Raw genomic sequence first — 12,741 nt, forward strand, 5'->3', positions numbered from 1 at the left:
AACAAGATGCTCATGATGCCATGCTTATAACAGTGTTAATTACATTTGAGTCGTTACACCAAGGACCGGTGGGCGACAAAGAAGGCTCGACATTTCGCCAAAACTGGACAGGTAGGCTTCAAGCCGTAAGTAGAAATACATCAACTGATCCTTACCGCCTGGCACCTCAGATCCAATCAGAGTCAAAAGACCATTATGATGAACAAAATATATAGTTGTCAATGGACATGAAAAAAAAAATTGCGACAAGCCAGTACGAGTAAATATACACATTCATTCATTCAATGAATTTGGATTTGTCGCCACAGCACAGAACACTCAACAAAAATGTGGTCTTGTTCAATACAATCTAGAACAAAACTGAAAGGCAAGGAAGAAACAGAACCATCTATCCTGTTGAGCCACCTATGACTATATGTACATCGTATGTACGGGCACTAAAACAAATGTCAGATTGCCTATGTAAGCTCCCGTCAGTAATTTAATTCCCTCAATGACATAGTAAAATAGGCATACACAGATTATCGAAGCTCAGTGCACTAGCCTAACTTTCTTCTGCCAATGCTAGGAAAACCAGCGGAACAAATAACTCTGATGAAGCCACCTCACCAGCAGGACCAGGTCACCACTTTATTTACCTTGCAGTTCCATCCGTCAGCAACGGCCAACCGCAGTTTATTGCATTTTCATCAACAATTTTTTTTACTGGTTAAGGAGGAGAAAAATCCAACACTAGTTTATACAAGAAGCCTGCTTCTGATCTGCTGGCCTGCTACACAGGACCAGGAAGCTTCATCTTTTCAGCCATGTATACCTTTATATCCCTATACAAGGATTACAAACATTTACAGGTGAGCTAATGGGTGAAAGTGGGGTTTATCAAGAAAATGCAGATGCGTTTCAAGAAAGAGTCGCTGATTTATTCAGATGAGCTATGGTTTTACCTGCATCTCGGAACCGTACAGTCTGTATCATTGCAACCTTTTGAGTGGTGGAGCAGAATTTTCCACATGAAGACACACTTCTGGCAACCTCCCCAATTACGGGCACGGATATCACACCGTACGCCATGGAAGAACAGCTTCTTCAACGTTAAACAAACTTGAAGAGTGCAGTTGCGAGGATCGAAGCATCTCGATGCATGCACAAGGCATTCAACATAGTCCTGTTTTGGCAACATGCACGAGATTCATAAGAAAACAGAGTTACTAACATGTACAAATCTGAAAGCCAAGAGCAACTATGGAATCAGACATTAATGTCAGCACAAACAATCAACAGAATTAATGGTTGGAAATAAACACCTCAACACTATAAAATATGCAACGGTGAATTTCACATAAAAATCTTTTATAAGTTTTGGTCTAAGAAATAAGGGTGCAATCCACCCAACATAAGCCACCTATGCCCAAAATCATCTTTGCAAAAAAGAACCCCAAAAGAAAATAATGCCAGAAGAGCTTGCGAATATTTAAACTTTGTTGACTAGGGAACACAACATTAGCTATTTAAAAGTTCCGGTTACTAATGCAAGAGGGTACCTGTGCATTCTTCTTGCTAGTGTCAATCTGTGTTAATTCATGAATATGCAAACTTTCACCATTTTGTTTGTAGCATGGATCACAAAAGGTGCAGCCTATGCACCGTAGGCACCGCCACACCAAGCACCGATCCACAGCATGGTGGCAAGCAGAACAACTTGAATTATGTAGATAATAAAGAATCATCATTGTAGAATGCTTTGCCCGCCGGAGGGTATCAAACTGGAATTGATTGTCTTGACAGTGCTTCAAGAAATCTATTCTGCTGTCAAAATACTTGCTTTCCATTATTGGATCTCCATCGTCAGTCTCTGGAAGAGATTCTACCTCTATCTGTGGAGCAGTAAGCTATGGTAGTTAGTGTATAAATTCCACCATGCATCTATTAAATAGAAGCATGTTGCTGCCTTAATTGATTGAAAAAACCAATCCCAGAAATGAAGTTTGCATACATACTCTTTCAAATGCATGCTTCTGTTTTGTTGTGGCTGGATGCCTGTCCTTCTGTGCTGTATTCTGCTCCTCTGCATGACACCTACAAAAACCAACACATCATCAACAACAAATAATGGACGCCTTATTGATCGAGAGTTAGCAAGGTACAAAAATTGATAGCTACTGCACAACTTCTACAAGATGCTTACTTGTCACAAAGATGAAAATTTTTACAGCTAGTGCAAACCCAACTTCTGCCAGATACAATAGGTTGGTGACAGTGCTTGCAAAACTGCTGCAGACAAAGCATCATGAAGTCTTCTTTCATGGTGCGCATCCTTTCTCCAAGCTAGCAATAATGAAAATAAGATGTTAGGTACCCAACCAGATGCTGGAAGGACAAGAGAATCACAAGTAAAATAAAATAACCTTGTGCACAAGTAAAATATCCTCAAGGTTTCCTTTTCTGTCATCACGTTTGGCAACACGTAAGAGCCTTCCTACTTGTGTCTCTTGCTTCTGTGAGGTTTTATCATCTTTCTTCTCAAGGAGCCTCTCCGCTTCTCCAGGCCAGAAATCGTTCTCGCAGTATGGCAAGCATGCTGCTGATATATTGGCCTTGCATTCATTGGCAGGCTGAAGGAAAAAGTCATAGAGTGTATTACGCTCCACAACTACACCCTCCTTAACAGCCTTCTTGATCAAGTTCTGATACCTGAAATTATCAATAAGATAGTTGAATGAAGGCCCGTAAAATATATCAAGTTTAATTCATTGATATCATGTTAGGAAGACAAACCAGCTTCGAAGTTTGTCCGACTTGGGCATCTTTTGTACTGTTGGATGACAATATAAAACATAATCATCACGCTTCGTAGATGGGCAAGCCCATATGGAACAACTTACAAATCCTCGTTTCTTGCAGTAATCCAGATAACCAATCTACGATTAATGTTAGAATGATCAGATTCTAGAAACATAAGCTCATTGCAAGCAAAGGACAAATGTATGTTCAGTTTATTTGCAATTCTCATACCAAAATTTCATGATACACAAAGGTACGGAGAGCCTCCCCACTTGCAGATTTTATTTCAGGCCTGAAGTACTTGACAGAATCGATATATGCAAGATAAACATGCCTCTGATTTGGTGATGGACAATCTGAACCGTACTCTTGTACATACATGGCAAACAGGCAAACATCCACACCTTCAATCTTTTGAAACAAGAGAATTGCCTGTACAAAAGACATAAATCAGTCAACATAGCCTGAATTATCTACTATATAAACAGCCAAAAATAGGATTTATTGGTCAAGTAATCAGCCATCCTGTACCTTCGATTTGTATGGAAATTCCCCAGGATACTTTTCTTGTTTAAAAAATTCATGAAAACGTGGTTGGACTTGCAGTACTCTGTCAGCTGAAGATACTACTCTAACTGTAAGACCTTCAACTCGTGGTACCTTAAAGCACAAAGGACAAAAAGTTAAGCGAACCTTATGCAGAGCTGACATCAGTTTGTTATGCAATTCCTAGAGACTAAAGAAAATAAAATTATAGCCAACACATATGGTCTGATTATTCTAAGAAGCATGTGTCGTTCGATGTGAATAAGCATCAATAATCATAATCTTCTCCAAAATTCTAAACTTCCGAAGTTCACAGTGTATTATGACCAGCTACATCATTAAAAGGGGTAAAAAAGCTGATGTTGTGCACTCGTGTGTGCTGACCATCCTTTCATGGTGTCCGATGAAATGCAAGCACAACACAGTATCAATAATACTAATAGTCAAAAGAAAGGTATGAAAAGAAGCACATTTGTTATGTATTATAAAATCAATACAGTTATCATGCATCATCAAAACCAATTGAATGTGCACTGCCAACAAAACACGGAGACAAGGATTAACAACAAGCAATGCGATTACAATAAGAACAAAAACAAAATGCATTTCAAGTGCAGGCACATTTTTAGTGCACAAATACATTTCAAGTGAAGACAAATTTTCAGTGTTCATTTACTTAAGTAAACATTGAAATTATAGTAAAAAGGACGATCATTTGTATCTGATCAACAAGGATAACAAAGACCTAGAACACAAACATATACAGAAAATAGTATAAATAAGATTTAAACAGGGGTTCGATATGACTAGAAGTGAAATCCTCAAGTATAGCAGGTATCAATAAGCCTTACTTTCTTGTGTCATTAGAAGAGTCAGATATTTACCTCTTCAGCGCCCTTTCCTGAGGTGCTTGCCCTCTGTTGCCTGTCCTGCTCCAGCCTCTCAGAAAGCCTTTGCTCGATATGATCACTTAATTTAGTTCTTGGCAACTCCTGTGCTCCAAGAACAGTGGATGACTCCAGTGCATAAATGTCTCCACTATCCTTTTCCTTCAAAAAACAATTTGCACAAGTATATTCAGCCTTTGCCCCTTCACATTTTTTGTTGAACAGAGCACAGATTTGATGTTGCCAAGCTTTGCACTTGTCGCACTGGACCCACTGAAATGACGCAAACAAACAAAAGATGAGTAAATAATATAGACATTAGGATAACTCGAGAGATGAAAAGAAACATACCCATTCAGTTTCAGCATCTGTTTCAGCATAATCAAATCTCTTAACATATTTAGCTCTGGAACTGCTTAGATGGTGGCATTTGCTACAAATTGAAGATTTATCCTTTCCATTTTCAACTTCAGCATAATAGCAACCAGTAGAATTTATTATTTTGAAACAGAGAGCGCAAAATCGTGGAGGTGGTTCAAAAAGAAGCTTCTCCATCCCACATAAACTGCATGTATTCTGATCAGGCAAGCCTTCATTATTTTGGGTTTCTTGAGATGTCAACTTGCCCTGAAAAAAGCAAGGAAAATCATGATCAGGGGTGCGAGCTAGGTAAACAAATAAAATCCTGAATGATAGAAGCAATCCAATCTGAATGAAACAAAGCCTTAGCAATAAATCATGCACAAGGCTCTAGTTTGATCACGTATGATCAGCATACTATGTCGCCAATCAATCAGATAGTTATGTTATCATCACACACAAGATAATACATAACTATCTAATTGATTGGTGACAGTTGATGCTACAGGATTAAAGTCAAGTCTACTCACAGTTATAGAAAACACAGGAGATAGAAATAGTTATTCACTCACCAAACAAGTATGCTGGTTTATTAGACTACTCAGGTGATCTCGAATCTCCTCGGCAGTTAATGCGTAAAGTATAGAAGCTCCTCCTTTCCTCCTCAAACTTAATTTGACCCCACTTGCTGTCTGATCCACACTCTTAGAGTCTTTCATCTCAATGTCATCCTTTACACAGTGCAATTCTTTTTCTGTAACAATCTCCATGTTATGTACACCTTCACTACCCTGTCGTAGCATATCATCGGTGTCAGCATTAATGACACCCAAGGAACTGCAATGTGATTTTGTAGGCAATTCTGTGATTTCTGAGTGTAATGTTTCACCACACGCATGATTCCCCCCATTCACAACAGGCTTTTGCTCCTTTGGACTCTCTACTTGATTGACATCGACAAGACCGGCAACGTCAGCCTTCAGGCGCTTTACTGGACGCTTACCATAAGATTCATCTGAAACAGGTGAGGATGGCTTTGATACTGTGCTATTTGATGTCTGCTCAGATCTCTCAATTCTCTCTCCCTCAGGGTCACAAGGATCACAGTCTGCCATAAGGCAGCACTGGTACTGGGCACTGGGGGAGCTTAAACTTGAGTATGTCTCCCTGCAGAAATCTTCACAGTCCGACATGCGCCAAAATTTTTCTTTCATTTCCACGCATCTGTCAAGTTGACATTGTCCTTGATACATTTCATGTCTTTCAGTTGTGCTATTTGAGTGAACTGACTGCTCTACTGGCTGGCTCCATGCACCATCTAACTTTTTCTCATATTCTCTGTATTGTTGAAATGATTGTCCTTCACCGGTGGAATCAGAACCTGCAGAAAGTTTTTGTCCACTTGCTTTAGAGATAGAGTCCACCGATGATCTTATCATTGCATTGGAACTTGTGGTTGGATCACACACGGCTGATAAAGGACTGGAACTCCCAGACATAGATGATATTGGACTATCAACAGGATGAGCACCACCTGGTGAAAATTCGCTCATATCATTTAGGATGTGATGACCTAATCAAATAATATGGGAAGTACATTGGTCATTTACAAACAAATCAATGTAAGACAAGGGATGCAAACAATTTACCTGGAAAATTGTCCTTTACATGGCCATTTGGGAATCCAGCACTGGCAATCTCACCAAGTCCTGAACTACATTTTGGAAGTGCTGACACACATGGAGCAACTAAGGTGCTCCTAAAGCTTTCAGGCCTTTCAGTTAGATGAAAATTAGCAGCTGCAACATTGTGATTATATGGTAAATATCCTGCAAAAATAGAACCAATAAAGAATTATAGATTTAATGGCGCGTTGTGAGATACAATCAGGACTCGTCATCCCAACTTACTCTGAGAAGTGAACATAGTATGTGTAGGCATGTCTCTTGCACGTGCAGGCAAATTAGTAAAAGCAGGATCAACTCTCTCATGATAGACACTAGAGTCTATCATCTGTATCCCAGGCAGCTGCTGTAAATTTTTTGTCGTTGGAGCTGCTGAGGATATCCATGAATCTCTGTGGTTTCTATGCGATACAGAATTGAGCAAAGCATTCACCCTGACTTCTAGAGTGCTGAGATCCATGTAATGGACCTGACATAAAAAAAAGGTTAGGTGCCAGCAAGACATTATAAAGTAGTAAGATATTTAGTTATGGAGTTTGAACAAAAACTTCAATGGGCACATACAATTATACAGGCACAACAAATGATATGAAACATGTGGCTAAACAAAAAGGATAAAGGTACAAGAATAGCTAATTTGAATATCAGTTAGCCTTAGTCAAACATGTAGCTGTTCCATACGAGGATGTCGGGCAAGAATCAGACCTAAATTTTTAGTATGCTATATAATATATTGTAGTTGCATGGCAGCATTAAACAGCACTAACCTTTGGTGCTCTTTTGTAGAGGCATTCGTCAATTTTTCTTGAAAATTTCAGAAGGTAATCCGGGCTGGTTTTAGCAAATTGTTCCCTCTTTTTCAGGCAACTTGCACTGGATAGATGAAAAGAAACATCAGAATATACTTACTGTTTGAAAAAAAAAAGATATGCCACCAAAAAGGAAAGAAATGAAAAAAAAAGAAATGACTATCTCTTTTTGAACCATTCTCTAGTAAACCATTGAATTATGCAGAAAAACATACAGTAAAGAAAGATAAAAATGAACCAAAGCATCTCAGTTTCAATTTCAATGACCCTCTAGTGCTACTAATTGGAATTAACTAAAAAATGTTTTTCTGTACTCGGAATCAAGTAAAAGCTATACCTTGATACGAATACATGCATCTCGCATGACTAATACAATGTAACAGTAATCTACTGAACTAAGATTAACCATGCTGTATCAGCAAAATATAAATAAAATGTAAAATTCAGACTTGTAACGATTCAATATGAAAGCATGATAGACGTACATGGTGCAAGCTACCTAGGCGAACACTGTAAAATACCCAGAAACAACATCAGTTGCCACTATCAGATATTTGCATACAAAATTGCACTGGAAATTGACAGCTCAGAGTGCTTTTTTTGCAGAATTTTCTGCCCACAAGAGAAAATGCACCAGCCGATCATCTGGAACTGCCCAAAGAATGGATGATTCTGAAGTAACAAACTTCAATTACATGGCCAGCATACTTTATTAGTCAAGAAATGAACTCATTGCATTTACGTTCATAGAACCACAGAACAATGCATGTAGACAAATATGAAAATAGATCTATTACCAAGGACGAAGATGAACATTACATGAATTAAATGCATTCAGTTAGCTGCGTGAATTCCTAGAATGTACCAGGATTCACATGATTGCTTGTTCACAAACAAGAACCAATATTAACAGCATCTAGTAATTTACAAGTCAAAACTACTACAGATTCTGGTGGTTTCCAAACTTACATTTTTTGAATGATAATGCCGCGGATCGGAGAGGTAGACTGATCCATGTTATCCGGCTGAAGCATTTCAAAATCGCTCGGTGACATCTGTTGCTGAATAGAGAAGCTGCTCGGCGCATAGGAGGCCATAACTTTCCCTTGCAGGGTTTGAGCCATCATGCTGGTAGCATTCACCTGAAATGCAGAAACACATCATGTCATCAAGAGATGGATCAGCAGCTGCAATGCACCCACATGGTGAGGACAGGCAACGGATCACTAACGCAAAGCAAAGTAGCACACAAGAAGTGGCATACACTCATACTAGAAACAGAATTTACAGACACTGGTCCTGAAACAAATTGCCTAAAACAGGTAAACAATTTACACATAAGAGCATAAAGACCATGCCCTGAGAGTCATGCTACACAATCACAAATTCTGTAGTAGAATTATGAAAGGCACCACCCACTGGCGCCCAAATCGACTCTCTTATGCACTAGGTACTAGTACTACACATTGGACATTGCCACCAAGGCCGACCAGGAAGCCGCAGCAAGCTTTGCTGCGCAATAACTAAAGCAACAACATAAGGATTTCAGCATGCACCGATAACTCCCAAGTCCACAACTATGGGCATCATTTTTATTTTTATTTTTTCTGATCATCAAACGATATTAGAAACAACTAATTTAATTATATAAAAGGCTAAAAACAACACTGCAAGATCAGAGGAACCACGCAGGGTGAGGGCACGAGGCTTCCATGGCGAACCCGTGCCCAACGAGACGAAAAAACAAGAACTCCAAGAACACCCTAACCCTAGGGGAGCCGTACGGCGCCCCGGCTCCTCCAGCGAGAGGTACCAGATCGGATCGGACCACGACTGACGTAGGGAGCGGCGGGAGGGAGGTAGCGGGGGCGTTACCTAGTTCTCCCCTGCGGCGATACGGCCGCGAGGGACGTCGTCTCAGGGGACGGCGGGGAGGGCCCAGGGCGCTCCGGCCTCGCCGGGGGAGCGGCGCTAGGGTTAGGGCTGAGGCGGCGGCGGCGTAGGTGGGGAGGAGGCGGTCAGAGTCAACGCGGGAGCGATGAGGAGAGAGAAAGCGGAGATAAGTCAAGGCCGAGGGGCCCACTCGGCGGGCCGAATTCGAGACGGGCCCGATAAACCCCGACGACACGAGCTCTCTCTCGCTCGGAAGCCTCGGATCCGCCGAGTAGGTAGTTGGTTTGTTGTTGGGCTCGGGAGGGGATCGCGCGTTTCGAGTCTCTCTTTTGGCGGTTAATATTCGGCCCGGGTGGAGGAAGGAGGGAGAGGAAAAAACGGGAACGAGAGAAGCAACCGACAACGATGCGTGCAGGTGGGCGCGGGCCGCGGGGGCTCCCACTCGGACGAGATGTCATCCTATTTTCCATCTTCCCCAAAAGTATTTTTTACTCAAGATCGTTTTATTTTTTTAATATATAGATTTGTTATGTATTTAGACATAACATATACCTAGCGTATAATAAATTTCATGCATCTCTAAAAAATAAAATGACCTACAATTTGAAACGGAGTGAGTATTAGTTACTCATTGGTATTTTTTATGGAGTGGTAAATGATGTTGTTAATGCATAGTTTCTAGCATTTTCAAAAGTTTTAACAAAATGCCTACTGTTTTGTGGCTAGTGAATAAAATGTATTAGACACTTTTAGCCACTTTACAAAAATCGTGGGGAAAAGGAAAGTCCAGTAGCGTGTGAGTCGGTACTTGACGAGTGTCGCGATTTGCAGTTAAACATGCACAACACCAAAGCAACGTACGCCGCGGGCGACTGGCTAATAAATGTGATCGCTTCAAAGTGTACTAGGTACTAAAAAAACCCTCCCATCCTAAGTTCCAGCGATGGAGCTGCCACTGTCAGCCTACTTCCTTGCTGTCGTGCTCGCCACCACGCTTTGCTCTCCCGTACCCATCCTCCTCCTCCTTCTCCACCGCCACTAGAGCTGCTCTCACAAGTACAACCTCCCGCGGCCTCAACCTTGTTCTTCTCCTCTTACTTCTTGTCTCCTTGCGCCAGGGCCACCCCCTCCTTTACCTCATCTTCTTTCTCCTCGTGGTCGTTTTCTAGTTCATTCTCTTACCATAGCAAATCCGGATGAGAACATTGTTGTTTGAAACCTCCGCCTCCTCTAAGCTGGAGTAGTTGTCCTTTGATTACATCTCCACCTCCTCCTCGCCTTAAAAATTCATGGTGGAGGAGGAGCTCTCAAGGTGGTGGCTATGGCGCGAGAGTTGAATGCAGCTGCCGTGGTGGAAATGGAGAGGTATCGGGCATGGATTTGGATGTTGAGTCAAACAACAACGTGATTTAGGCCATGCTATTTCTAAGCCGACTGGGGCACGACCTTTTCCTTTTGGCACTGCCACAGCCATAGCTGCACAACATGATGAACTTTGGGCCATGCCAACACAGCATTTGGACTTGAGGACCGTTCCGTGCCTAGGATCTTAGCACACGATGACTGTCTGGTGGCGCGATATGACAGTAGCTTTCATCAATACTTGACTTATGCATTAGTATATAGTTCCGAGCAAAACTTAAACCATCATATACAAAATTCTTTTAAAAATATTACATGTAAAAGTCATATTAATCATGTTAACAATTAGTGTGGATAAAGAAAAATCCACAATGTAAGAAGCCAATGCACCGAGCCACCAACCAAACTAATTATCTACGACTAAAGCACTACGTGATTATAACTGAAGACACACACTACTAGGAAAAACGCTATTAGTACCGGTTGGAATAACATTAAAGGTATTAAAAAATTAAAAAAATTGAAATCCCCCCCCGGACCCCCCGCCCCCCCGACCCGCCGCCGGCCACCCAACCCCTCCGCTGCCCGCCCCCGCTGCCGCGCCCGTCCCACTGCCCCTCCGTCTGCCCGCTACCTGAGCCCTCACCCGGCCCCACCATCCTCCGCCTCCACCCCGCCGCCCCTCCGCCCGCTCACCGCCCCCGCCACCCGCCTGCCGCCATCCGCCCCCGCCCTCCGCCTCTGACGGCTCCTGCCCACCCGCCCGCTGCCACTTCCGCCGCCTCCGCCCGGCTCCTGCCCGTCCACCCACCATCACCGCCGCCGCAAGCTCGGGAGGCAGAGGAGATCGAGAAAGAGAAGAGATGGATGGGAGGAGATCGAGTGGGAGGATAACAAGATGAGTTTGTGTGAGAGAGGGGGGAGGATAAGAAGATGAGTCTGTGTGTGAGAGAGAATGGGGCACCGGCGGATAGGAGCTTTAGTACCGGGTGGTAGCTCCACCCGGTAGTAAAGGGCCCTCCGCCGGCTCCCACCCGCCCACCCATCGTCGCTGCCGCCGCAAGCTCGAGAGGTAGAGGAGATCGAGAGAGAGAGAGAGAGAAGAGACGGACAAGAGGAGATTGAGTGGGAGGATAAGAAGACGAGTTCGTGAGAGAGAGGGGGAGGATAAGAAGACGAGTCTGTGTGAGAGAGAGAATGGGGCGTCGGCGGATGGGAGCTTATAGTATGGGGTGGTAGCTCCACCTGGTACTAAAGGGTTCCCCGGTACTAAAGGGAAACCTTTAGTACCGGGTGGAGCTAAGCCTTTAGTACTAGGTGGGAGCTCCACCCAGTACTAAAGGGGGTTACAGGGGCTCATCAGGGACAATCCGTTAGGCCCGGTACTAATGCTCACAATAGTACCGAGTCAAAATGCAACCAGTACTGAGTCTCGGGACAAAAGGCCATTTCTCCGGTAGTGACACTACTAGAAAAATGACCTCTCGTCCTGAGACTTTGTACCGGTTCAATTTGGACCCGGTACTTAAGGTAACATTAGTGCTGGATCCAAATTTGAGATCCCCTAGAGGCTCTCTAGTACCGGTTGGAGCCCCCATCCGGTACTAGAGGGTCTCCACCGCACACACTTAGTTTTTCACGCGATTCCACGCACGTGCCAGCCCCTTCCGCACACACTTATCTCCACGCACACCGCTCCACTCCCTCATCCTCATCTCCTGCTATCTTCTGTCTCTCTCTCTCTCTTTCTCCCGTCTAGCTTCCTCTCTCCCTTCCTCTTCCTCCTTGTGCCTCACCTCACCGGCCGGCCCTCCCCTCCCTCCCCCCCTCCGCTCGCCCTAACCGGCGGTGAGGAGTGGCAGCGACAGCCATCGGGGCGCAGCGGCGAAGTGACGGCGTGTAACGCCCGTAAAATACACCCAGTTAAATCAACCGTTAAAAACACTTTCCAAAATTTTTCCGACCGCCGAGCTCCGTCAAAACCTCTCCCTTCCGTCGGCCCCGCCGTCCTAGCCCCGGCTTGTCAACTCTCCATTTTCCGCTCCCCGTAATTTTCACCGCGTGCCCGTCAAGTCCATCACCGCGCGCAGACGAATCCCGCAATTTTCGCCATCTTTTTTCCCCCCCCCCCTTTCCTCCCTTTCTCTTCTTTCTTTCCTTTTCTTCCTCTTTCTTTCCCTTCTCCTTTTTCCTTCTCTTTCTTCCTCCTCTCCTCCTCCTTCTCTCTCCTCTTTACTTCCCCTGCCACCCCCCCCAATTGCGCGTGGGCTGGGACCCCACGCCAACACGCGCGCCGAGGGCGGGACGCACGTCGGGGCGAGTGTCGAGCGCCCCGAGCCACCGTAAACCGCCCGTGCACGTGTCCTGAGTGGCGAGCCCGCCTAACCCAGGTCACACAGACGCGTTGCTCGGTGCGTC

The 12,741-nt window shown here is 43.9% G+C and overlaps 1 protein-coding gene across 3 annotated transcripts; it reads right to left on the bottom strand.

Annotated features, from left to right (window-relative positions):
• Nucleotides 1-254: 254 nt before the first annotated feature.
• On the bottom strand, nt 255-9,100 carry LOC101762503 (probable histone acetyltransferase HAC-like 3). 3 transcript variants are annotated; one of them, XM_004955496.2, is made up of 17 exons: nt 8,944-9,100; nt 8,038-8,210; nt 7,027-7,132; nt 6,485-6,728; nt 6,224-6,373; nt 5,147-6,147; nt 4,566-4,841; nt 4,212-4,487; nt 3,313-3,441; nt 3,013-3,213; nt 2,776-2,918; nt 2,406-2,691; nt 2,186-2,325; nt 1,998-2,076; nt 1,542-1,874; nt 945-1,165; nt 255-824 (listed from the first exon to the last, which is right to left on the bottom strand). In XM_004955496.2, exons 2-17 carry the CDS (start codon nt 8,193-8,195, stop codon nt 773-775), a joined length of 3,795 nt encoding a protein of 1,264 aa, XP_004955553.1. In that variant the 5' UTR covers nt 8,196-8,210; nt 8,944-9,100; the 3' UTR covers nt 255-772. The 3 variants fall into 3 exon arrangements, with proteins under 3 accessions (XP_004955553.1, XP_004955554.1, XP_004955552.1); XM_004955497.2 differs by having other exon boundaries at nt 5,147-6,108; nt 6,224-6,403; XM_004955495.2 differs by having other exon boundaries at nt 6,224-6,403.
• Between the last annotated feature and the right edge of the window lie 3,641 nt (nt 9,101-12,741).

This window comes from Setaria italica, chromosome II (assembly GCF_000263155.2).
Source record: "Setaria italica strain Yugu1 chromosome II, Setaria_italica_v2.0, whole genome shotgun sequence".
Lineage (NCBI taxonomy): Eukaryota > Viridiplantae > Streptophyta > Magnoliopsida > Poales > Poaceae > Setaria > Setaria italica.

Excerpts from the sequence above, each read along its gene's own strand:
- LOC101762503 (XM_004955495.2), bottom strand. The coding sequence starts at position 8,195 with ATGATGGCTCAAACCCTGCAAGGGAAAGTTATGGCCTCCTATGCGCCG. Across the intron at positions 6,729-7,026 it reads TCTACAAAAGAGCACCAAAG|GTCCATTACATGGATCTCAG; the intron begins GTTAGTGCTGTT and ends TTTTTATGTCAG. Across the intron at positions 4,488-4,565 it reads CAGATGCTGAAACTGAATGG|TGGGTCCAGTGCGACAAGTG; the intron begins GTATGTTTCTTT and ends GCGTCATTTCAG.